Genomic DNA, 25,993 nt, shown 5'->3' with positions numbered 1-25,993 from the left:
AAATGTGGATAAATATTGGTTATTATGAAAAGGTTTTTAATTTAACAAAAGGAATATTTAAGCTGATAAACAGGAAATTTTTCCCCCAAAAAAATGTGGAGAATTGAATTGTGAACTGAGTAACTCATAACATTCCCAGTAAAAAAGGAGGGAAAAAAAAAACTTATTGGAGTAAAATGAATTTAACTACCTTATCTTTATTTTTTACACAAACTGTGTTCGCGCTTATTAAACAGGCTACAAATATTTGAAAGGGGTAAAAATATATTAAGTTAAAAAAAAAAAAACTCATTTCAGAATCACCCTGAAATAAATACAAAAGACCCCAAAAACAGCAGGTAAAGGTGAAAGATTTAATTTATAAGTTAAAGTACAAATAAAACATTATTGGTCCTAATAAAATTGACCTTAAAGTACAAGAAATGATAACCACATAAAAAAAACCTGTTATATACCAGTAAAGATATAGATAATTCTTAAAGTTAGAATTCCATTCAATTTCTATTTTTGCTGCAAAACTCGTATTCGAGGGCAGGAAGCGGTTTAATCTTTACCTGTTTAAGGCCTCACAGGTTCCAGGTAACTGATGGAACAATGTTTGGCAAATAAAAATCAAAACAAGGACTGAAAGTTGAATTTGCATCTAAAAGCTAAAAATATTCACATGCATCAGTGCTGCATTAATTTACTGCTCTGCATAACAAACGAGATTAGTGTAAGAAAAGAGGAACAATTGAAATAATTGGCAATAATTCACATAAAAAGGCTGCAAATAAATAAAATAATCAGATGTCAGTCGGTTTATAGTGCAAATGCTGCTACAAATGACAAAGCTAATTATTGAGTCAAAATCCTTTCTTTTGCAGTTTACGGTCACCATTAGAGGTCGTTACACAAACCGCTGTTCTAGTCGACTTTTTTTTTTTATTATTATTCCTTTCATTTATAGGCTTATTGAAGTTTTACCTGTCAAAGTAACACTGCTTTTACACTTGAGAAATCTTTTGGCTTGTTAAAATCACAGTATCCTTAAAATGGAAGAAAAACAAAAAAACAAACAAAACGTGGCTTTTAGTTTTTGCAAGTTCTGTAATAAGTAGCAGCTTTAAATTAAGTCTCTGCTTTCTCTGATCTCTGCTGCATTTATAAAAGATTCTGAAGAACAAAAAACAGTCCTGTACCTGACTCACTCACCTGATCCTCTCTACACCTCAACAATCCTGCTCATGATTCCGATAAATGAGATTCTCCCAGTGATTAAAAACAAAAAAAAGTTTAATCTAACTGATGGGTGTGATCTTTCTGAACAAATTCTGATCACGGAGCTTCATCTAAAAAGTGTGGGGTCGATGCGACGAGCAGTGGAAGGAAGCTCTATGAGGTTTGGCACTGTACCCCTCCCCCTGGGTGAAAGTCCTCCTCCTCCTCCTCGATGTAGTGGTGACGGTGTCGCTCGTGGGTCAGATCACAGTCCTCAAGGTCGGCGTAGATATAGAGGTCGTCGTCCATGCTGTCAGGATCGCTTTTCTCTCGTGTGGAAGGAAAATACTGCTCCAGCTGCTTCAGCTTGTTTACAGGGAGGAAGTTAGCCTCAGGGAAGACAACCTGCAGAAAGTAAAAAAATAAAGAAAATTCTTACAAATAAATACAGAAGGTTAAAATCAGCAGGAACTTTGTGTTTTTATATGCCAGCAGTAATCAAAAACAACGTCTTAAAATCAGAATTATATTTTAAAAGTCTAACATTTGACAAAATCCCCAAAAATGAGTGTTTAGTTATCTGACTCAAACATAACTGGGAAATTATTATACAAAAGGAGTGTGTGCGCGCATTTGTGCAAAAAAAAAAAAAAAAGGAAAAAAAATCTCATGAAGAGATACTGTATGCATTGAAATAGGATTTTTTTTCCTCCTGAAGGTAGAGGACATGTAATGTTTTAAGCTAATTTATCACACTCATTTTCTCTCCCTCTCTCAAAAAAAAAAAAATCCACACACCTGCCTGCCTGAACTGCTGGCTCCTTTTGACGCGGACGACCAGCAGTTCGACTCTGAGCCTCTCCCACCGTCTCTAAAGGTGAGCGCACACACCCTTTGGATGAAGCTCACACTACCCTCGAGAACACAACCAATTTTACTCCTTGCCACAGACAGCTGTGGCATCCTTGGGATTCAAACTCGCACTCTCCAGATGATCGTGAACACTTTTTTTTTTTTGGTTAACTCTCCAATCTTTCTTTTAATTCTGATATTTCTGACTCATTGGATTATTCATGAATTTTGAAAATTTGGGGATTTCCTACTAAAGGACAAATTCCAAATGGTTTCATATTCACTAGATATACTCTACATTGGGTATAATGAAAAAAATGGCAAAAACAACATGCATGATGCACATTATATAAAACAGAATATCAGCTGAGATTCAGAGCCCTTCTCACACTGCCTTCATAGTCAATAAATTCAGAAAATCTGTTCATGTTAGTCAAGATTTAGGAGACATAAATATTGAGTAGAAATGCGTGTGCCTTGGGGTCACTCACGTTAAAGAAGATGACGAGTCTGCCTTTCTCAAAGGGGCGACGGTGCAAAGGCATCCCCTCGTTCAGAACACACTTCTTATCACCTGGTCTGATCAACTCACCTGCTCGAGACACAAAAGAACATTGAGGGAGAACAATATGGCAAGAAGAACACTACACTGAGTGCAGAATTATTAGGCAAGTGAGTATTTTGACCACAACATCCTTTTAATGCATGTTGTCCCACTCCAAGCTGTTTAGGCTTGAAAGCCTACTACCAATTAAGTATATCAGGTGCTGTGCATCTGTGTAATGAGAGGGGGTGTGGTCTAATGACATCAACACCCTATATCAGGTGTGCATAATTATTAGGCAACCTCTTTTCCTCTGGCAAAATGGGTCAGAAGAGAGATCTGACAGACTTTGAAAAGTCTAAAATTGTGAGATGTCTTGCAGACGGATGCAGCACTCTTGAAATTGCGAAGATGTTGAAACGTGATCACCGAACAATCAAGCGTTTCATTGCAAATAGTCAACAGGGTCGAAAGAAGCGTGTGGGAAAAAAAAGGCGCAAAATAACTTCACATGATCTGCGGAAAATCAAGCGTGAAGCTAACAAGCAGCCATTAGCATCCAGTTCTGCCATATTCCAGAGTTGCAACATTCCTGGAGTGTCAAAGAGTACAAGGTGTGCAATACTGAGGGACATGGCCAAGGTAAGGAAGGCTGAAAAACGACCACCACTGAGTAAGGCACACAAGATAAAACGTCAAGACTGGGCCAAGAAATATCTTAACCTCCTAAGGCTTAGCGGTCACATGCGTGGACAGCACTTTTTAAAAATTCGGAACAAGAATCCACATATGTGGACATACTTTTTCTCTAAAAGTACATCTTATCGAAAGATGATGCTTATGGCCCTTTTCCGCTACCCTTTTTCAGCTCACTTCAGCCCGACACGGCTCGCGTTTCGACTACCAAAAACCAGCACGACTCAGCTCACTTCAGCCCTGCTTAGCCCCTAAAACTCGCACGGTTTTGGAGTGGGGCTGAAGCGAGCCAAACCGAGCTGAGTGAGGCTGGGGGCGTGAGCAGACACTCCCCTGTGCACTGATTGGTGAGGAGGAGTGTCCTCACATGCCCACACACGCCCCGCGAGCACGCTGGGATCTGTAAACACCGCAAACCCGGAAGGAGAAGAATTACGAATTACAAGAATTTCTGAAGCCTTATGCGCCTCGCCTCATCTATACGCTCTTGCCAGTATCTGTCCGCGTTGTCGGTGACAACAAGCCACAGCACCAAGACCAGCAACACTAACGACTCCATGTCCTCCATGTTTATTGTTTACTCTCCGGGTCGTGAGACTACCGCTTAAAAGCTCACTGATGTCACTGTTCGCGCTGCTTAACGACATCACCTGACGTCCACCCACTTTCGCTAACTCCACCCAATGTGTCCACCCACTTCCAGCCAGCACGGTTCAGCGCGGTTGTAGTCGAAATGCAACTCCAACAGCCCCGCTCAGCCCAACTCAGCACGGCACGGCTCAGCCCGACTCAGCCGCGTTTGTAGTGGAAAAGCGGCATTAGTTTTTATTCTAATCAGGTTCTAATAAGCCCAAATAGCAAAGAGAAATAAAAAATGCATGTAAAAAAAAAAAGCTTGGGCCTTAAGGCCAATTTATGCTGACAACCCAGTCCTCGCAGATAGCGTCGCAGACAGTGTCTGCGTAGCCCCCCCACCTTCGCAGACGCTCTGCGTGCACCTCCCAAAAATTGTGACCACCGCAGAAGCCTCGCAGACAGCATCGCAGACAAGAGGGCTCTGATTGGTCCACTCTACATCCGCTGTACACGCACTTCCGCTTCCCTACTTTCCCGGTTTGGATTGTTTTCACGACCGGCATTTTTAAAAACACGAGCGAAGATGGAGCAGCATGAAGAGTGGTTGATTGAGGAAGTACGTACATCTATACGACTCCAGTTCTAGTCGTTATAAAAAAAAAAAAAGTTCTCGTCATTATAAGTAACCGGGGGATAAACACTCCACTAACCACACCCACCAACTACTCCTAGCGACTTCGCGCCCCCTTGCGTTGTGCCAGTGAATAACATCGCGCACGCCTATAACTCCCCGCTCAACAATAAATTACAACTGTCTGCGAAAAGCTATCTGCGAAAGCCTTGTCGCAAGAGCATGCAGAGGCCTTTAGGAGGTTAAGACTGATTTTTCTAAGGTGCTGTGGTCTGATGAGATGAGAGTGACTCTTGATGGGCCAGATGGATGGGCCTGTGGCTGGATCAGTAATGGGCACAGAGCTCCACTCTGACTCAGACGCCAGCAAGGTGGAGGTGGAGTACCGCTATGGGCTGGTATCATCAAAGACGAGCTTGTTGGACCTTTTCGAGTTGAGGATGGACTCAAACTCAACTCCCAGACCTACTGCCAGTTCCTGGAAGAAACCTTCTTCAAGCAGTGGTATAGGAAAAAGTCAGCATCTTTCAAGAAGAACATGATTTTCATGCAGGATAATGCTCCATCTCATGCGTCCAAATACTCCACTGCGTGGCTAGCCAGTAAAGGTCTGAAAGGTGAAAAAATAATGACATGGCTCCCTTGTTCACCTGACCTAAACCCCATAGAGAACCTGTGGTCCATTATAAAACGTGAGGTCTACAAAGAGGGAAAACAGTACACCTCTCTGAACAGCGTCTGGGAGGCCGTGGTTGCTGCTGCACACAATGTTGCTCATGAACAGATAAAGAAATTGACAGAATCTATGGATGGAAGGCTTTTGAGTGTCCTCATGAAGAAGGGTGGCTATATTGGTCACTGATTTGTTTTTGTTTTGTGTTTGAATGTCAGATATGTTTATTTGCAAATCTGGAGTTGTCATATCAGTGTACCTGGTGAAAATAAATAAGTGAAATGGCTACATATTTGGTTTTTATTAAGTTGCCTAATAATTCTGCACAGTGAAAGTTACCTGAACACATACATATTCTCCTAAAATGGCCAAAACTAAAAACGCCCCACTCTAACTTCCATACATATTCAGCTTTGATATTTATGAGTCTTTTTGGTTGATTGAGAACATAGTTGTTGTTCAATAATAAAATTAATCCTCAAAAATACAACTTGCCTAATAATTCTGCACTCAGTGTAGATAATCACTAATGGCCCTTTTCCACTACCCTTTTTCAGCTCACTTCAGCCCGACACGGCTCACGTTTCGACTACCTCAGAACAGCACGACTCAGCTCGCTTCAGCCCTGCTCAGCCCCCAAAACTCGCACGGTTTTGGAGTAGGGCTGAAGCGAGCCAAAGCGAGCCGAGTGGGGCTAGGGGCATGAGGAGACACTCCCCTGTGCACTGATTGGTGAGGAGTGTTGTCCTCACATGCCCACACACGCCCTGCGAGCACGCTGGGATCTGTAAACCCGGAAGAAGAAGAATTACAAATTACGAGAATTTATGAAGCCTTATGCGCCTCGCCTCATCTATACGCTCTTGCCAGTATCTGTTGGCGTTGTCGGTGACAACAAGCCACAGCACCAAGACCAGCAACACTAACGACTCCATGTTTAATGTTTACTATCCGGGTCGTGAGACTACCGCTTAAAAGGTCACTGATGTCACTGTTTGCGCCGCCTAACGACATCACGTGACGTCCACTCACTTTCGCTAACTCCACCCAATGTGTCCACCCACTTCCAGCCAGCACGGTTCAGCGCGGTTGTAGTCGAAATGCAACTCCAACAGCCCCGCTCAGCCCGACTCAGCACGGCACAGCTCAGCCCAACTCAGCCGCGTTGGTAGTGGAAAAGCGGCAATAGTCCGGCATTAAAACAGGTGCTGAGGTCTGGGTGTGAGGGTCGAGTTTACACACCTGAGTTTAAAGGAGAACTTAAGTCATTTTTAAACTTGCTTTATTTCTTAACGTGTTATTCAATTACGTTTTAGGTTTTAGTAACCTTATATCGTGACTCGTACTGGCAACTAACCGCAAATAAATATTATACTTATCGGCCTATTCGGTTTTTAGCCATGTTGAATTTAGTTCGTTTGGTCCACGGCAGGCGTCGCTTATCCACGCGATCGTTGCAAGACTTCGAAGCGTGAAGTGTCAGCCAGGTGTCAGTGCTGCCATTTTGAAAACTGTTTTCCAAACAAAATATTCCACAAAAACGAGTTTAAATGACGATTACTGCCTACTTTTTTCAAACTTTCCTGATTTGCTATCAAAACAAAACTTCCGGCTTGATTACATCAGCATTCGAAAGAGGGCGTGCGCGTCTTTTGACAACGTTAGCAGATGTTGGTCTCTTTGATTTCCGCTGTATGTTTTACTTCCATCTTACGATGTCTCAACGAATCTCGTTTACGGCCATCGCTTTGACATATGGACTGATATATTACAGAGCATATTTCAAACACTCATAACTTGCGATAGCAGTGACAAAATAGCGATCAAAAATGCATTCCTATATTTAATAAAATGAGAAATAGAATTTTGATCGTTAAAAAATTGCCTTCAGTTCCCCTTTAAGGACACTAACCTGGGTGTGAGGTGATGAGCAGAGTTCTGTTGTCCAGCGTTTGGACAGGTTTCTGGAAACCACACAGCGACTCTACGAGCTGAATTTCCATGGTCATAATCAGATCAATGGCTTGTCTGTGTGGAGAAAAGAACTATTACAATGAGTGCACAACCTAACGTGGGTGAAGTGCTCAGATCGTAAATATTAACTTCAAACAAACAAACAAACAAACAAACAAACAAACGTCTTCCATTAATAGCAGATTAACCCCGAGTGTACCTCGTGAAGACTGGATGTGCCTTCTGCTCTAAGACGATAATGATGTCTCCAGGTTCTAGTCCTGGTTCCTGATCTCCTTCCCCGTGGAAAACAATCTTCTGTCCATCTTTCATACCTGATTTACACACCGTCATGTCAGAGAACCTCCTTTACTTTATAGCCATTTACTGCTGTTAGCTCCACCCCTTCTCACCTTTATCAATGTGCACCTCCAGGATCTTTTTCTGGCGCAGGATTTTCCGTCCACTGCAAGCTTTACACCGGTCACGGTGGCTCAGGCGTTGGCCTTGACCTCTGCAGCTGCCACAGACGGTGGAGATCTGCTGCACCATGCCGGGGAGTAACTGCTGCAGCCTCACCTGGACTCCTGTCCCCCTGCAGGACGGACACATCTCCACTGCACCTTTGCGCCCTCCACGGCCTAGGAGACACAACACATTCTCCTTATTTATTACACCACAACCCCGGTGAATTCTGGAATCGGTAACATGACAAGCTTTTTTTTTTTTTGTCTTAAGTTTAAAACTGTGAGAGAGAGAGAGAGGGAGGCTGGAGGGGGAATGACTGGTTGTAGCTTCTATAACACAAGTGAGAACACATTTCACAAACATTAAATGTAACTATACAAAGATTAATGTATGATGTTCTTGAATAAATAATTGTAAATGGTGGCAAATTGCTGTGGTGTAAGAGGAATAAATCACTCAGGGACGTGCTGTGAAAAGGAAAGTGTCTCTTTTACACAAAAAGATGTTTTCAGATTATCGGTTACCTTCACATCTCTCACAGATGACATTTTTCTGCACAGCCAGTTTCCTGGTGGCTCCATTGTACAGATCCTCCAAAGACACCGTCAGCTGATGTACGATATTCTTCCCTGCGAACACAAAACAGCTCGTCATACAGGACTGTTATCAGATCCTCCAGATACTCAGTACAGCGATACTCCCACTGTTTACACTAATTTCAGCATCTGTCAGACAGAAATATTGAGATGTTTCCCTGTACTGCAAAAAGAACAGGAGAAGACGGCTGATAAACTGTCTATAAAACACGTTTTTGGACAGAAAATCCTTCAGTTAAAGGCATTTGTACATAAATTAAATTGTACATGTGTAGAATTGCTCCTTTCAGAGACCGAACGACTTTTTTTTTAGTGGATTCTGTGTGGCTCCGATGATGTAAGAACACCACACAATCTTCACAAGTGTAAAGTAACCAGAACTACCTGTTAGTGTATCGGAAAGTTGGATAAACTTACTCTCTCATGCTTGCAGCTTACATCCTGACAAATTTTACACCATGAATGACACTTTCATTTTAAAGGTAGACTGCCTTTCAGATTTTTCAAGTGTAGGTCATAAAAAGAATTTTCCCGACACCCAATTATTTGTGTTTAGTAGACCGAAAGCTACTGAATTCAAATAACATATTTCCAATTTTATTAGGTTTTTTTTAATAGAACAATTAATGAATTTAGGGCCACGTGGCCCTAAATTCTCCATTTCTTCCTGCTTCACCATGCATCAAGTGGTGAGCTTTCCTCATTCACACAAGGCATTGTGGGATACAAATTTGAAACAGGAGAGAAAAATGGAGGACGCGAGTGTGCAAATGAAACGTGAAAGACCGACTACAGTAACGGAAAGCGAGAAGAAAAGACGCTATGTTGCGAAGGAAAGGAAACACAGGACCAAACTAATAAATAGGCGGTCAGCGAGCACCTCGGTGTGATCAGCTGGTCGTTTAGCGACAGAATGATATAACTGTCAGTGCACGGTTAAAGGTAAACCTGTAGATGGCCGTAATCCAACATTGTAGATACCAGCTGCCATTAAACCCAAGAGAAGAAGATGACGACACTGAAAGGTAAATCTGCACATGCCCACACGGACTTCCTGTCTGCTTGACTACGTGAAGCGAGCGATTTCATGCATATTATTTGCTCGGGAATCCCCTCTAATAAAACTTCCCAGCCACAGAATGGCCTTTTTATTTGATATTACAGAAATAAACATATCACAATGACCAAATTTCAGAGGGAACTAAATTTAACTGATTTTATGAAATCGAAAGGCCATCTAGCTTTAAGTGAATCAAGTTTTCTGGATATAAAGCGCAGGATTAATCATGCCTGATGAAAATCTGTTTATTCAAATATTAAAAAAGTATGCAGAAATGTTTAACATGACCAAACACTCATCTTTATTCTATTAAAAGCTAAAACTGTGTTGACGTAAACAAGCTCAAAGAATAAGAAGGTTGTTTTTCCAGTGTGAGAACTTTGTGTTCTTGCTGCAACATATTTATTACAAAGAACCTTAATATGCCTGTGAAATACAACAGGCCTGATTTGTTGGCACATTTTCTTTTCTTCTTTTTTTTTTTAAAAAACAGGACGTCAAAAGCGGAGTGTGCCTGATTAAAAAAAAAATTCTAAACTCTACTTCAAATCATTTTCCTGATACTGTCAGCCTTTCGGTGAGGAGGACAGCGTACCTCTCCTCTCTCGGCGCATGCGGCCTCCTCCTCCAAAAAACATGTCAAAAATGTCCATGGGGGAGCTGAAGCCGCCTCCTCCGCCTCCATTCCCACCCTCCTTAATGGCTGCCTCTCCTCCTCGATCGTACACTTCTCTCTTCTGAGCGTCAGACAGCACCTCGTACGCCTGAGAGATCTGTTTAAACTGGAGACACAGGAACCATTCACTGTTGTTCGTTTGTTACACATCACCCACTTCCTGTTACCTCTCAATGCTAACTCATGAAAAATAACCACAAATATATTTTAGATATGTTCCATCATTATCACACACCCACTTAGGATGATGGTACAACCAACACTGTACACAAGACGACTCCAGGTACAAATAAGTTCAGTATTTGAATCTCTATGCATCTTAATGAGCACATAATGAATATTAATATGACAAACTTCAGAAATTGAAATCTGGGTCTTTCTCAAGCAAAGAAAAACAAGGCTAAAATAATCTTATTTACCAATGAAAAATTAAGCAAAATAAATTTTCCACTTCCTGTCACTGAAAACAGCTGCCATCTTCACTGGAGGAATAATTTACACAGTAAGGCTGAATCACTTAAAAATAACACACACTGTCTTGCAAAAGTATTCATCCCCCTTGGTGTTTATCCTGTTTTGTCGCATTACGAGCTGGAATTAAAATGGATTTCTGGGAGGTTAGCACCATTTGATTTGCACAACATGCCTACAGTTTTAAAGGTGCAAATTGTTGTTTTATAGTGACAGACAAGAAGATGAAAAACCAGAAATCTGGAGTGTGCATAAGTATTCACCCCCTTTCATATCACATCTCATTATCTCTGGCCGCTTTATCCTGTTCTACAGGGTCGCAGGCAAGCTGGAGCCTATCCCAGCTGACTACGGGCGAAAGGCGGGGTACACCCTGGACAAGTCGCCAGGTCATCACAGGGCTGACACATAGACACAGACAACCATTCACACTCACATTCACATCTACGGACAATTTAGAGTCACCAGTTAACCTAACCTGCATGTCTTTGGACTGTGGGGGAAACCGGAGCACCCGGAGGAAACCCACGCGGACACGGGGAGAACATGCAAACTCCACACAGAAAGGCCCTCGCCGGCCAAGGGGCTCGAACCCGGACCTTCTTGCTGTGAGGCGACAGCGCTAACCACTACACCACCGTGCTGCCCCGCTTTCATATGAAACCCCTAAATAAGAGCTGGTCCAACCAATTCATTTCATAAGTCACATAATTAGTTGATTAATATCCACCTGTGTGCAATCAAAGTGTCACATGATCTGTCACATGACATCTGTATAACTCAACTTGTTCTGGAAGGACCCTGACTCTGCAACACTACTAAGCAAGCAACATGAAAACCAAGGAGCCTCCAAACAGGTCAGAGACAAAGTTGTGGAGAAGTATAGATCAGGGTTGGGTTATAAACAATAACCCAAACTTTGAATATCCCACAGAGCACCATTAAATCCATTATAGCAAAACAGAAAGAATATGGCACCACTACAATAAAACAATTTCCACCTTTAAAGCAGTTGGCATGTTGTGTAAATCAAATGGTGCTAACCCCCCAAAATCCATTTCAATTCCAGCTTGTAATGCAACAAAACAGGACAAACACCAAGGGGCATGAATACTTTTGCAAGACACTGTACTCACTATGTTATAATGATATTTAGGTCCTACTGAGTGCATGATCAGTCCAATAAAACACCATTTGAGTTTCAGACACAGAAAAAGACTCCTTGTTGAGAAAAAAAAAAATTAGCTTTACTCAATGTAAAATATAAGCAATAAAACCTGACATCTGATGCTGGCGAAAGTTTACTTAAGAGTTCTATCTTCATACTATATTTATAAATGTTACTTTTAAAAATATTATGAAATTACAATGTGAACTGAAATAATAAAATGGCTAGAATTAATAAATTCATACAAACTAATCCCCAGGCTATAGAAATAGAAAACGGAGACTCATTAAGCTGAATAATGAACATTTCTAATCACATCACAGCATTTACAAGAGAAATTACATTTGCATCGCATCTCCCTGTCCACATACCACAAACCCTGATGAGCTGCTCACCTTCTCCCCCTCTGTAGGGTTTTTGTCTGGATGGTATTTCAAGGCCAGTTTGCGATAAGCTTTCTTCAGCTCATCAGGACTGGCGTTGGGCTTCACACCCAGGACGTCGTAAAAACCCGTCTCCTTCACCATGATGACCACAGACAAGATTAAACTGGAGAGGGAAAGAAATTTAGTTATGAAAATACACAACAAATTATAATGCAGTTAGTTAACTTTGTTGCATTTTTATGACATTATTTTTCGATGAAAATGTCTTTGTAATACACACTTTAATTACATAAAGAATGTAAAAAAACAAGATGACAATCCAAACAATGCAGAATCCAAAAAAAAAAAGTCAAGAAGAACGTATCCATTTCTCTTTACATAACCACGGGTTTGGAACACAGGAAGTAAATACTACTAAAATAATAATTCCTAAAATAGGTGTTTGAAAATCATAAACTGACTTTCTCTGCTTGAGTTTGTTTTAAAGGTGCAAAATTCAATATTTTCTATTTCTTACTAATTCAAATAATGTGGAAAGTTATGTAGAAATAATTAAACAAAAAAAAAAGTTCTCAGAACAAGTGTAATACATAGCTGGGAAAAAAAAAATCCAATTTGGAAACCTTCCTTCCAGTCCGGAGTGTGTGTGTGTGTATTTGGCTTGGTCTTGTCAGTCATTTTATAGCCATGTCCCCCATGCCTTCAGTCCTCCTTCACACCCTTATAAGTTATGATTAGAAGTTGCATGTTCATCAAGTCTTTAAGCAGCTGAATGTTCGAGTGAGTTTGTTAGTATGACCATGATAGTTAAACCACGATAAGGTTTTTGGGCTGGTGGAATTTTGTGTACATGGGTGGAAATGTGGCCGGGCTCAAAATCATTCAACTCTTCTTCAATTCCACCTATTTAACTATTAAAGGGTGCCAAGACTTTAATTTTGCTGGAAACTCGATAGGACGCAAAATGCAAATTGTGTCAAAAATATAAATAATCCTGTTCAAACCCCATTAGAGAATAAAAACACTGTTTTGGACTGAGGTGCTGGACTCGATGGGATTTGATCACAGGTACATGTGATCTGTGTGACTCACAGATCAGTGGAAGGAATGAGTAGGATTTATTCCACTTTCTGGATTAAAAACAAACCAAAAACAACATAAATCAGGTGTAATAACAACAACAACCCGGAAGATCAGATTCCAGTTGAGAGCATGAGAGAGAGGTGTATGTGAGTTAATAGAGAATACTGACTGATTTAAGCTGGCCATACACTGTGCAATTTTTGGCCCGATTTTGACACGATTTCACTCGTGCGACTATTTTGGAGATCAGGCCGAGTTTTGGCTCAATCGTGCGTCTCGGATCGTGTAGTATACATGGGGTAACGACAAGTGATTAACACCTCACGACCTCCTCCTGATCGATCGGATGAAAATCAAACCTGTTTGAAATCCTGAGCATCGCATCCAAGCATCGCATCGTATAGTGTGAGAACAGGAATCGTAAGCTGCGTGCTGTTTACCCCTGCGATTCACTCGGACAGTGTGAGCAGCAGCTGAATACCGCAATTGGAAAAAAAAAAATCGCACAGTGTATCAGCGGTCTCAAAAGTAGCCGGTCACCGGCGGCAAATCGCCGGCTATGGTCAGTCGAGTCACAAAATTTAATATTAAATATTTCTGACAGCAAAAAAAGTTGTGAACGTAAATTACATCCACTATGTCATGTATGTCCGTTGCCGCGTCAACTGTGTTTACATCCTCGACATGAATGCAGCCATTACTGCTGCCTGTGTTGCCAGATTGCGCGGTTTCCCGCCCAATTTGGCAGGTTTTGAACATATTTTGGGCTGTAAAACGTCAGCAGTATCTGGCAATATATTTTTTTACTTAATACAAGAAATTAATGGATGCCAACGTTTTTGCCAAAATGGTATTTTATTTTCCATTGTTTAGGCAGCTTCAGCATCATACTGTGAGATTCTGTTCAAATTGTTTTTTTTCTTCTATGAAGCCTGAGCCATTTATTTTATTAGTTTATAATTATTGTTTAATTTAGTCTTCAGGAGAGACTGCCTGCACACAGTACTAGTATTAATAGTTTTTTTCTTACATGAAAGCTTTTATGTTATATGTTATGTTAATGTTTTAGCATTTATGTTATAGTTTAAGATAACTTCATGTTGTGCTGTGAGGTTCTCTGTACTTTAACTTTTGAACCAACAGGTGCATTTGGATAAGTGTAGCCTATTTTTCTGCATTTTTGTAGTCCTGGTAATCTTTTATATTGGTAAAGTTGTTTATAGGACCATTTCTCAGTGTCTGTTTTTTTAATCAATAGTTTTTCAGTAATAACTTAATATTTAACATATCACTCAATTTTAAACAACCCCCACGCCTCCCCCATAGTCTCCAAAATTTCTGTGGGAAACACTGGCGTGCGTAACAACGCTAATCAAGCTTAAGCTAGACGACCCGCCTCAAATACCCGTCCCGGGTAAATGTTATCCCAATTTTAGATGGTCTGTTCCAAACCATCCCGCCCCATGAAAAATTCGTACTTGCATATCTCTCTCTCTGTGTGCATGTCCCTGCACGCTTTGCGTGCATTATGTCTGCCGCTGGCAGACATTTTACCATTTTGCACCCTGCTGTAAATTATTTGTACCCTGCTATTCTCCCAAACTTTGAAGCCCCTGGTGTATGCCCAGCTTTACATCACATTTAGAAAAGGGATGTAAACTTTTGCTGTGTGATGGTGAGCGCGTGAGCCTGGTTCAGGCAGTAATCCTGTATTTTTACTAAAATGAGGATAATTATTTTTATTTTTCCAGCGTTTAATTACAGAAGGGTAAAACACGATTAGAGATGATCCTGATTTGGATCAGTTCTAGTTCCGGACGATATTTTGTTCTAAAGGGAAATAAATGCAGGATCTCTACAGTCTGTCTGTGGCTGGAAAGTTATTTAATTTGAGGAGATTCCCTCGCAAATAACGTGCATGAAATCGCTCGTTCCATGCAGTCAAGCAGACAGAGGAAGTCCATGTGCGCATGCTGTTCCTTCTTCTTTTGGGTTTTACAGTAGCTGGCATCCAGTGTTGCATTACTGCCATCTACAGGTTTACTTTGAGCATGCACTGACATTCTGTTGCTAAATGAACAGCTGACCGCCTAAACGCTTTGATACAACCTGAAGACTCTAGGGGTGCGAAAACTTTTGCACTCCAGGGTACAGATCTCTTAAGATTTACATCTCATAACTGGATCTGTTCCTTTATCATGTTAAGTCTAATATTTATAAGACGCTGAATGAGCTGTAAAATAATTAATTAATAATTTAATTCACATGTAGAGATCCTGCATTTATTTCCCTTTAGAACAAAATTTCGTCCAGAACTAGAACTGATCCAATCAGGATCATCTCTAAATCTGTTTTACCTTTCTGTAATTAAACGCTGGAAAAATAAAAACAATTATCCTCATTTCAGTAAAAATACAGGCTTGCTGCCTGAACCAGGCTCACGCGCTCACCCGCGGGATTAGCAAAACATGCTAACTAACTATCGACTTCAAAAATAAAAAAGGCAGGTTAACTACAACTTTTTACATCATTACCAATTACTTTCTCAATATAATTCCCCTTACTGTGTGATGGAATAAAGACTCTTTTCTCATCGGCCTGGGTTTCTCCTGTTCAACACATACACGCGAACGTCTGGAATCTTCTCTACACAGAGAATTTCCTAATGCTCGATAACGGGGACAGAACACGCATGCGCAGTTAACCTGGCCGGAAAGAAGGCAAACACGTCAACGGCGCTGCCATCTTGGAGAGGAAAACGATCCCGTTGGCTTGAAATATACTCATCTCATTATCTCTAGCCGCTTTATCCTTCTACAGGGTCGCAGGCAAGCTGGAGCCTATCCCAGCTGACTACGGGCGAAAGGCGGGGTACACCCTGGACAAGTCGCCAGGTCATCACAGGGCTGACACATAGACACAGACAACCATTCACACTCACATTCACACCTACGGTCAATTTAGAGTCACCAGTTAACCTAACCTGCATGTCTTTGGACTGTGGGGGAAACTGGAGCACCCGGAGGAAACCCACGGGGACACGGGGAGAAGATGCAAACTCCACACAGAAAGTCCCTCGCTGGCCACGGGGCTCGAACCCAGACCTTCTTGCTGTGAGGCGACAGCGCTAACCACTACACCACCGTGCCGCCCCAAGTTACATTTTTATTACTGCTAATTAAAAATGACCTCAATTCTTGGTTTATTATAATTTTTTCGAACGTGTCTACATTTAGGCTGCATACTACAGTACAACAATGACAAGTTTAATTTATATCACGCCTTTCACCAACCCAAGGACGCTTTACAAAGTAATGGCACTCCAGAAATAGAAGCACATCAACCAAAAGAAAACAGGACAGATCGGAGACACAGAAAATGACAATTTACATAAGCTTAAAGCTATATGGCCTTTCGATTTCATAAAATCAGTGAAATTTAGTTCCCTCTGAAATTTGGTCATATGTTTATTTCTGCAATATCTTAAAAAAAAACCAGGCCATTCTGTGGCTGGAAAGTTATTTAATTTGAAGGGATTCCCTCGCAAATAACTTGCATGAAATCGCTTGTTCCATGCAGACAGAGGAAGTCCATGTGCGCATGTGACCTTCTTCTTTTGGGTTTTACAGCAGCTGGCATCCAGTGTTGCATTACTGCCATCTACAGGTTTACCTTGAGCATGCACTGACAGTTACATCATTCTGTTGCTAAATGAACAGCTGACCACCATATTTATTCGTTTATTTTCCATTCCTTCACAACATAACATCGTTTCTTCTCACTTTCTGTTACTGTAGTCAGTCTTTCACGTTCCATTCACGTCCTCCATTTTTCTCTCTTGTTTCAAATTTGTATTCCACAATGCCTTGCCGGGTGGCACGGTGGTGTAGTGGTTAGCGCTGTCGCCTCACAGCAAGAAGGTCCTGGGTTCGGGTCCGGCGAGGGCCCTTCTGTGTGGAGTTTGCATGTTCTCCCCGTGTCTGCGTGGGTTTCCTCCGGGTACTCCGGTTTCCCCCACAGTCCAAAGACATGCAGGTTAGGTTAACTGGTGACTCTAAATTGACCATAGGTGTGAGTGTGAATGATTGTCTGTGTCTATGTGTCAGCCCTGTGCTGACCTGGCGACTTGTCCAGGGTGTACCCCGCCTTTCGCCCGTAGTCAGCTGGGATAGGCTCCAGCTTGCCTGCGACCCTGTAGAAGGATAAAGCGGCTAGAGGAGATGAGATGAGACAATGCCTTGCGCAAACAGGGAAAGCCCACCATGTGATGCATGACGTAGTATCTTGTATTGTGCCATGGTGAAGCAAGAAAAAATAGTGGAGAATTTAGGGCCATGTGGCCCTAAATTCATTAATTGTTCGATTAAAAAAACTAATACAATTGGAGGTCTGTGATTTAAATTCAGTAGCTTTTGGTCCACTAAACAAAAATAATTGGGTGTCAGGGAAAATTCTTTTTATGACCTAAACTTGAAAAATCTGAAATGCAGTCTACCTTTAAAGATAACAGACAAAATCAAAGCATTGAGAAGGATAAACAGTCAGTGATCAGGAGGAGGGAGAGCAGAGAGGGTCAGATTTAAGATGATTTTTCAAGTTTATTTATTTGTATAGTGCTTTTAACAACAGACATTGTCAAAAAGCAGCTTTACAGAAAATTAAATACTTTAAACATGAGCTAATTTTATCCCTAATTTATCCCCAATGAGCAAGCCTGTGGTGACAGTGGCAAGGAAAAACTCCCTGAGACGACATGGGAAAGAAACCTTGAAAGGAACCAGACTCAAAAAGGAACCCATCCTCATTTGGGTGATAACAGATAGTGTGATTATAAATAACTCACTTCTAAAACTGTGTCCTATAGAGTCACAAAGTGTAACTGTGAAACCAGGAAAATCACTATAGTTTTAACATAAAGTCTGTTTTGTTGAAGTTATAAACTGTTCATTGATGGAAACTTGAGTGCAAAACTGTTCATAACAACTGCAGTCTTAAAGTTAGCAAGTCAACTGTAGTCCTTAGATATAAATGTATTACTGTAAGTGTCCAGAGCCATCTTCCAAGTGTGACTTTCGACTGTCCATATGGAGCCGTCCTCCACAGGAGAGATTTTTGAATTTGGAAGAGATGTACAATCCCGGGCGGCACGGTGGTGTAGTGGTTAGCGCTGTCACCTCACAGCAAGAAGGTCCGGGTTCGAGCCCCGTGGCCGGCGAGGGCCTTTCTGTGTGGAGTTTGCATGTTCTCCTCCGGGTGCTCCGGTTTCCCCCACAGTCCAAAGACATGCAGGTTAGGTTAACTGGTGACTCTAAATTGACTGTAGGTGTGAATGGTTGTCTGTGTCTATGTGTCAGCCCTGTGATGACCTGGCGACTTGTCCAGGGTGTACCCTGCCTTTTGCCCGTAGTCAGCTGGGATAGGCTCCAGCTTGCCTGCGACCCTGTAGAAGGATAAAGCGGCTACAGATAATGAGATGAGATGAGATGTACAATCCCAAAGACACTGAGAGAGAGAATTCCACAGCTTGGGGGCTGTGACCCTAAATGCACTGGAGCCCATGGTGGATAGTTTACATTTAGGGACAGACAACACACCAGAAGATGAAGATCTGAGACTGCGAATGGGAGAGTAGGGCTGAAGTCATTCCATTAGATATTGAGGAGTGTAGCCATGCAATGCTTTAAATGTGAACAGAATAATTTTATACTGAATATGATGTAGAACAGGGGTGGCACGGTGGTGTAGTGGTTAGTGCCATTGCCTCACAGCAAGAAGGTCTGGGTTCGAGCCCTGTGGCTGGTGAGGGCCTTTCTGTGCTGAGTTTGCATGTTTTCCCTGTGTCTGTGTGGATATGCTCTGGTTTCCCCCAAAGACATGTAGGTTAGGTTAACTGGTGACTCTAAATTGACCGTAGGTGTGAATGGTTGTCTATGTGTCAGCCCTGTGATGACCTGGTGACTTGTCCAGGGTGTACCCTGCCTCTCACCTGTAGTCAGCTGGGATAGGCTCCAGCTTGCCTGCAACCCTGTAGAACAGGATAAAGCGGCTAGAGATAATGAGATGTGATGTAGAACAGGGAACCAGTGGGGATGATAAGTGCCAAGTGTTTAGTGTGAGTGAGGATTCTGGCTACAGAGTTTTGAACATTTTGAAGCCAAGCAATGGGCTTAGCTGGAAGAACAATGAACAGAGCATTACAATGATCTAATTTTGTTGTAATAAAAGCATGATGGGTATTTGAGCATCCATGGTGCTGAGTGCAGGATGGAGATGAGCTGCTTTGATGGCATTTTTAAAGGAATTAGGCTAATAAAAACATTGACATTGAAAATATATACTGATATTTGAAGCAAGGCCCAATTTGTGAAAATTGGTTGAACATGAAGTTAGTTACAGTCGATTTCATCAGAGGAGAGAAAAATTTCTCCACAGACCTGCACTGTCTTTGCAATCAAATCAGGACCTTTCCAATATAGTGGAGGTGTTGCTCTATAGCTATTTACATCAGCTAATATGGCAGCGGTTATTTTTGTAGACACTTTGCCTTACTCTGCTTATAAATATTTTACAGGATTATTGTATTTCCCTCCCATATAGTGGGTGTGTATGTGCTTATGAATATTGGTTCTTTTAATTCTTACACTGAATTTTAAACCGTATATTTTGTCTGAATTAATGAAAAGAAAGCGCAAACTTAGGGGAAAAAATCGATGACTAAAAGCATCATATATATATATATATATATATATAAAATCTCATTATCTCTAGCCACTTTATCCTGTTCTACAGGGTCACAGGCAAGCTGGAGCCTATCCCAGCTGACTATGGGCGAAAGGCGGGGTACACCCTGGACAAGTCACCAGGTCATTACAGGGCTGACACATAGACACAGACAACCATTCACACCTACGGTCAATTTAGAGTCACCAGTTAACCTAACCTGCATGTCTTTGGGGGAAACTGGAGCACCTGGAGGAAACCCACGCGGACAGCATGCAAACTCCGCACAGAAAGGCCCTCGCCAGCCACAGGGCTCGAACCCGGACCTTCTTGCTGTGAGGCGACAGCGCTAACCACTACACCACCGTGCCGCCCATATATATATATATATATATATATATATAATGATAAAACAGATTTTTAACAGGAGAAAGGACAAAAATAAAAATTCGACTCCGGTGGGACTCGAACCCACAACCTTTGAATCACTCCTCCAGTGTTTGACTAGAAGTCCAATGCGCTATCCATTGCGCCACGGAGCCACCTGTTGAACCTATCAGGAATTGCTCCTATGAAGAAACAACAATAACCCTATGATATTTCTAATTCCAAATTATAGTCCTGCCCACAAAACTACCAATAAGCAAATCTCAAAACCAGAATGAAATGGTCGCGAAATACACTCTCTCTCTATCTGTAACCGTTACCTCTTCTGGTCCAAGTGTTATATCAAAATATCATCATGAGCGGGTGGTGTAGTGGTTAGCACTGTCACCTCATAGGAAGAAGGTCCTGGAATTTCAAGCCCAGTTTGCATGTTCTCCCCGTGGGTTTCCTCCGGGTGCTCCGGTTTCCCCCACAGTCCAAAGACATGCAGGTTAGGTTAACTGGTGACTCTAAATTGACCGTAGGTGTGAATGGGAGTGTGAATGGTTGTCTGTGTCTATGTGTCAGCCCTGTGATGACCTGGCGACTTGTCCAGGGTGTACCTCGCCCGTAGTCAGCTGGGATAGGCTCCAGTTTGCTTGCGACCCTGTAGAACAGGATAAAGCGGCTACGGATGATGAGATGAAATAATGGATGGATGGGATCATGAGCGGCCTCATAGCAGTGTCGTTTAAGGTGGAACGTTATGATTTTGAACAAACTGAATTTCACAGAAAAAAATTCCAGTGACAGGAATTTTATCGACTTTGTTTTTTATTCAGATACAACTGATTTGGCCACAGTGATATAGGTTATAGTTTTTTATAGTACTATTTGTGAGCATTGCTTTAATTTTGTTCTTCATTTGCACCAGACGGCACAAAAGCAAAATATAAGCTTGTGCTCAGGTGTAAATAGAATATAATTTTATTAAATGAAAATGATTAGTCAGTGCTTAGAGCTTAACCACAGTGATGTGAAGATGATGTGAAACACACAACCCCGAAGCCCGGATAGCTCAGTCGGTAGAGCATCAGACTTTTAATCTGAGGGTCCAGGGTTCAAGTCCCTGTTCGGGCGAGCTTACTTTTTATATTCAACATATTTTTATGTTTGTTCCACGTTTAGAGAGGCACGTGTGTCATAAAATACTTAAAAAAAAACCTTTTTGTCTACAAATCAGGTACGTGCACACATAGGGCTTTTAGGGGTGCTTGAGCCCCTGCCATTTTTGCCTCGAATTAAATGTTGCCCTTTTAAAATAATAATAATAATAATAATAATCCTAATAATAAATAATACAGTCCTGTTAGAAGTTTAAAACAACGGCGGTACAAAAACTCCACGGTAATCTACCAATGTTCTTGTAATCCGGGGTGGTTGTGTGCGCTGAGCTGCCGCTTCTCTGTCTATTGCTACTCCGCTCGAGTGCGGCCAGAGAGAAGGGGCGCGCGGACTGAGAGAGGAGGTGCGCGGACTGAGGGGGGGCGGGGGGGGCGCGGACTGAGGGGGGGCGGGGGGGGCGCGGACTGAGAGAGGGGCGCGTGGGCTGAGAGAGGGGGCGCGCGCGGACAGAGAGAGGGGGCGCGCGGGCTGAGAGAGGGGGCGCACGGACTGAAAGAGGGCGCGCGCGGACAGAGAGAGGGGGCGCGCGGACAGAGAGAGGGGGCGCGCAGGCTGAGAGAGGGGGCGCGCGCGGGCTGAGAGAGAGGGGGGGCGCGCGGGCTGAGAGAGGGGGCGCGCGCGGACGGGAGTGAGAGGGAAGAAGCCGCTGCGCGCGCTGCCACAATGATAACAGAGGAGGCGGGACAGTGAGGCAGCTTGAACATGTGAGTTATGGTCTAACAGTTCGCCCTTTCAAACTGTATGTACATGACATTTGGGTGTTTGTAGGGCTACTGACATTTGTGCGAGTGATTTAAGTCTCTGTAGTTTAATAATCTGCTTGTTAACTGATGTGACCTGACCTGTTACTGTTCACAATCGATTGCCTCGGCCGCGCTTCGGTGTCATATATCATCGGGAAGCTTACATTCTCCTCTTGTATATATAACTAGTCGTCGACCTTTTCCACAACATGCTCAAATCAAATGTGGGTTATGTTTCAGAAAAAAACAAACAAAAGCTTGTGAAAAATGTATTCAGAAGCCTATGCAAAGAAGAGAGGCTCTCTGATCTCCTTCTCCTCTCGACTGAAAAAGACATACCCATAAATCACAATGAGGTCATTAATATCTACAGGGACATGGCCCCCAGAAGGTTACTGCTTTAAGGCCCCTGGAATGTTAGGCTTCTACCTTATGAGAGGAAGGACTGATTATCATTTTGTCCATTAGGCTATTTACTTATTTGTTCAAAGTTCAGGTTTCACTGTTCAATGTTAAATCTTTAACAATAAGAAAGCCTAATAATGCACTAGTGTTTTATTGCTTTGCATGTCTCCCAAGCCTATCTCATCTCATTATCTCTAGCCGCTTTATCCTTCTACAGGGTCACAGGCAAGCTGGAGCCTATCCCAGCTGACTACAGGCGAGAGGCGGGGTACACCCTGGACAAGTCGCCAGGTCATCACAGGGCTGACACATAGACACAGACAACCATTCACATTCACACCTACGGTCAATTTAGAGTCACCAGTTAACCTAACCTGCATGTCTTTGGACTGTGGGGGAAACCGGAGCACCCGGAGGAAACCCACACAGACAGAACATGCAAACTCCACACAGAAAGGCCCTCGCCAGCCCTAGGGCTCGAACCCAGGACCTTCTTGCTGTGAGGCGACAGCGCTAACCACTACACCACCGTGCCGCCTCTTCCAAGCCTATGTGAGTGACAATTTTGCTGACACAAAAGAAATGGCAATTGCATATCACTTTCACCAACACAGGACACATAGCTAAGTACTTACCTTCCTATTAGTACGTTAATTTTAATTCTACATTTCCATATTTTGGAAAGGACCGGGGAAAAAAAAAATCATGCACTTGCTGCCCTTTTTCTGACTTTGAGCCCCTGCCCCTCTTTAATCCTCTGCAAGTCCCTGCTACAAATAGATTTAACAAGAAATCTGAGCTCTCTTTTTACAGATGATCGAAAGCGAAAGAAAAGAGAAATAAATGCAGGTTGCACAAATGTTCATAAACATTTATTAAGAAAAGGCCAATTTGTTATTAGTTTGGACATCGCAGCAGTTGAGATTAAAAGACTAAAGACGACGCTGTTGGAAGAAGCCAAGGAAGGAAAAAGAGATCGCCTGAGCAAGAAATCTTGGGCTGGTTTTTACTCTGTGGAGAGAGCTGGGAGCAATAAAGGCTGAAAAACAGATGCTGAGCTGGGCTTCTTTCTGTCGAACTCGTAAGTAATTTTACATTAGCTGCCTTACTACAGCGGTGCTTGAAAGTTTGTGAACCCTTTAGAATTTTCTATATTTCTGCATAAGTATGACCTAAAACATCATCAGATTTTCACACAAGTCCTAAAGTAGATAAAGAGAACCCAGTTAAACAAATGAGAAAAATATTATACTTGGTCATTTATTTATTGAGGAAAATGATCCAATATTACATATCTGTGAGTGGCAAAAGTATGTGAACCTCTAGGATTAGCAGTTAATTTGAAGGTGAAATTAGAGTCAGGTGTTTTCAATCAATGGGATGACAATCAGGTGTGAGTGGGCACCCTGTTTTATTTAAAGAACAGAGATCTATCAAAGTCTGATCTTCACCACACATGTTTGTGGAAGTGTATCATGGCACAAACACAGGATATTTCTGAGGACCTCAGAAAAAGCATTGTTGATGCTCATCAGGCTGGAAAAGGTTACAAAACCATCTCTAAAGAGTTTGGACTCCACCAATCCACAGACAGATTGTGTACAAATGGAGGAAATTCAAGATCACTGTTACCCTCCCCAGGCGTAGTCAACCAATAAAGATCACTCCAAGAGCAAGGTGTGTAATAGTCGGTGAGGTCATAAAAGACCCCAGGGTAACTTCTAAGCAACTGAAGGCCTCTCTCACATTGGCTAATGTTAACGTTCATGAGTCCACCATCAGGAGAACACTGAACAACAATGGTGTGCATGGCAGGGTTGCAAGGAGAAAGCCACTGCTCTCCAAAAAGAACATTGCTGCTCGTCTGCAGTTTGCTAATTACGTGGACAAGCCAGAAGGCTATTGGAAAAATGTTTTGTGGATGGTTGAGACCAAAATAGAACTTTTTGGTTTAAATGAGAAGCATTATGTTTGGAGAAGGGAAAACACTGCATTCCAGCATAAGAACCTTATCCCATCTATGAAACATGGCGGTGGTAGTATCATGGTTTGGGCCTGTTTTGCTGCATCTGAGCCAGGAAGGCTTGCCATCATTGGTGGAACAATGAATTCTGACTTATACCAGCGAATTCTAAAGGAAAATGTCAGGACATCTGTCCATGAACTGAATCTCAAGAGAAGGTGGGTCATGGAGCAAGACAACGACCCCAAGTACACAAGTCGTTCTACCAAAGAATGGTTAAAGAATAATAAAGGTCATGTTTTGGAATGGCCAAGTCAAAGCTTTTCATCATAAGCCAAGTTCAATTGACCTTAATCCAATCGAAATGTTGTGGAAGGACCTGAAGCGAGCAGTTCATGTGAGGAAACCCACCAACATCCCAGAGTTGAAGCTGTTCTGTACAGAGGAATGGGCTAAAATTCCTCCAAGCCGGTGTGCAGGACTGATCAACAGTTACCGCAAATGTTCAAGTTGCAGTTATTGCTGCACAAGGGGGTCACACCAGATACTGAAAGTAAAGGTTCTCATACTTTTGCCACTCACAGATATGTAATATTGGATCATTTTCCTCAATAAATAAGTATATTTTTGTCTCATTTGTTTACCTGGGCTCTCTTTATCTACTTTTAACACTTGTGTGAAACACTGTTTTAGGTCATTTATGCAGAAAAATAAACTCTCAAGGGTCCACAAACTTTCAAGCACCACTGTACGTGTTGTTTCACTTGATTGATATTTGGCTGTTTGCAAAGTTGTCGACTTTCTAGCTTTTGATCATAAGCCAAGTTAACTTATTTCCACAGAGGTTTAGAGTTAATTTAGTTGACTAGCTGTTCATTAGCATTCCCCAGCATTTGATAGGTCGGTGTTAGTACTGTTCTGGTTATGTTAGCTTAACATGCTACTATTCCAAGTTGTGCAAATTTTGCCTACAAGCATGCACAAAAGTCTGGGCTGCATGTTTACTTCAAGACAAGAGTAGTGATCTGTCTCACAGCTAACAGGAAAACAATGACAATCCACCAGCAAAGTTACATCCCTGCCAACATTTTTTTTATGAAAGATTGTCACTTAGGCTGTAACTTTAGTGTCATCACTGTCCCACTGAGATTTGTAGGTTTTTATTCAGATAAGCATTATCTAACCTCAGTCCCATCTCAGGCTAGCATGAAAATAAATAAATTCATCTTTGCAAACCTCTCAGCTAGCTTGTAATAAATTACACCACCCAATGTATATTATGTTGATTACACACAAACTCCACTATCAAATGCTGAGCCAACAACGTATGTGATCTACAAATACATACACAGTATTTCAGCAAAACTAAAACTTTGTGTTCTCATCTCCGATGTCACAATAAATAAAACTCGTGCAAAATACTGTAATAATTACTCCATCTCGTCAGTCGACATAGTTCTTTGACTTCTGCCATTTCTTATCTTTCAGCTTATAAGCAAATGCACGTGCACATCTGTCCGTGAGTAGCTCAAAGCAGGGTATTTACTACAGTGGTGTAAGTGAATTACACTAACCATA

At 42.0% G+C, this 25,993-nt stretch overlaps 1 protein-coding gene and 2 non-coding genes across 3 annotated transcripts; 1 reads left to right on the top strand and 2 right to left on the bottom strand.

Annotated features, from left to right (window-relative positions):
* Nucleotides 1-339: 339 nt before the first annotated feature.
* Nucleotides 340-15,699, bottom strand: dnaja1 (DnaJ heat shock protein family (Hsp40) member A1). Its single transcript, XM_060917233.1, has 9 exons — nucleotides 15,598-15,699; nucleotides 11,960-12,113; nucleotides 9,845-10,031; nucleotides 8,118-8,222; nucleotides 7,539-7,766; nucleotides 7,346-7,460; nucleotides 7,085-7,200; nucleotides 2,544-2,644; nucleotides 340-1,605 (listed from the first exon to the last, which is right to left on the bottom strand). The coding sequence occupies exons 2-9, from the start codon at nucleotides 12,089-12,091 to the stop codon at nucleotides 1,375-1,377; spliced, it is 1,215 nt and encodes a 404-aa protein (XP_060773216.1). The 5' UTR covers nucleotides 12,092-12,113; nucleotides 15,598-15,699; the 3' UTR covers nucleotides 340-1,374.
* A 4,504-nt stretch (nucleotides 15,700-20,203) lies between these two features.
* Nucleotides 20,204-20,295, bottom strand: trnar-ucu (transfer RNA arginine (anticodon UCU)). The gene is given in 2 exon segments: nucleotides 20,204-20,239; nucleotides 20,259-20,295. It is a non-coding gene; the product is annotated as a tRNA-Arg (tRNA).
* Nucleotides 20,296-21,186: 891 nt separating this feature from the next.
* On the top strand, nucleotides 21,187-21,259 carry trnak-uuu (transfer RNA lysine (anticodon UUU)). Its single transcript has one exon. It is a non-coding gene; the product is annotated as a tRNA-Lys (tRNA).
* The last annotated feature ends 4,734 nt before the right edge of the window (nucleotides 21,260-25,993 follow it).

Source organism: Neoarius graeffei, chromosome 3 (assembly GCF_027579695.1).
Source record: "Neoarius graeffei isolate fNeoGra1 chromosome 3, fNeoGra1.pri, whole genome shotgun sequence".
Lineage (NCBI taxonomy): Eukaryota > Metazoa > Chordata > Actinopteri > Siluriformes > Ariidae > Neoarius > Neoarius graeffei.
The sequence above is the reverse complement of the archived record's forward strand: the minus strand, read 5'-3'. Positions and strand labels throughout refer to the sequence as shown.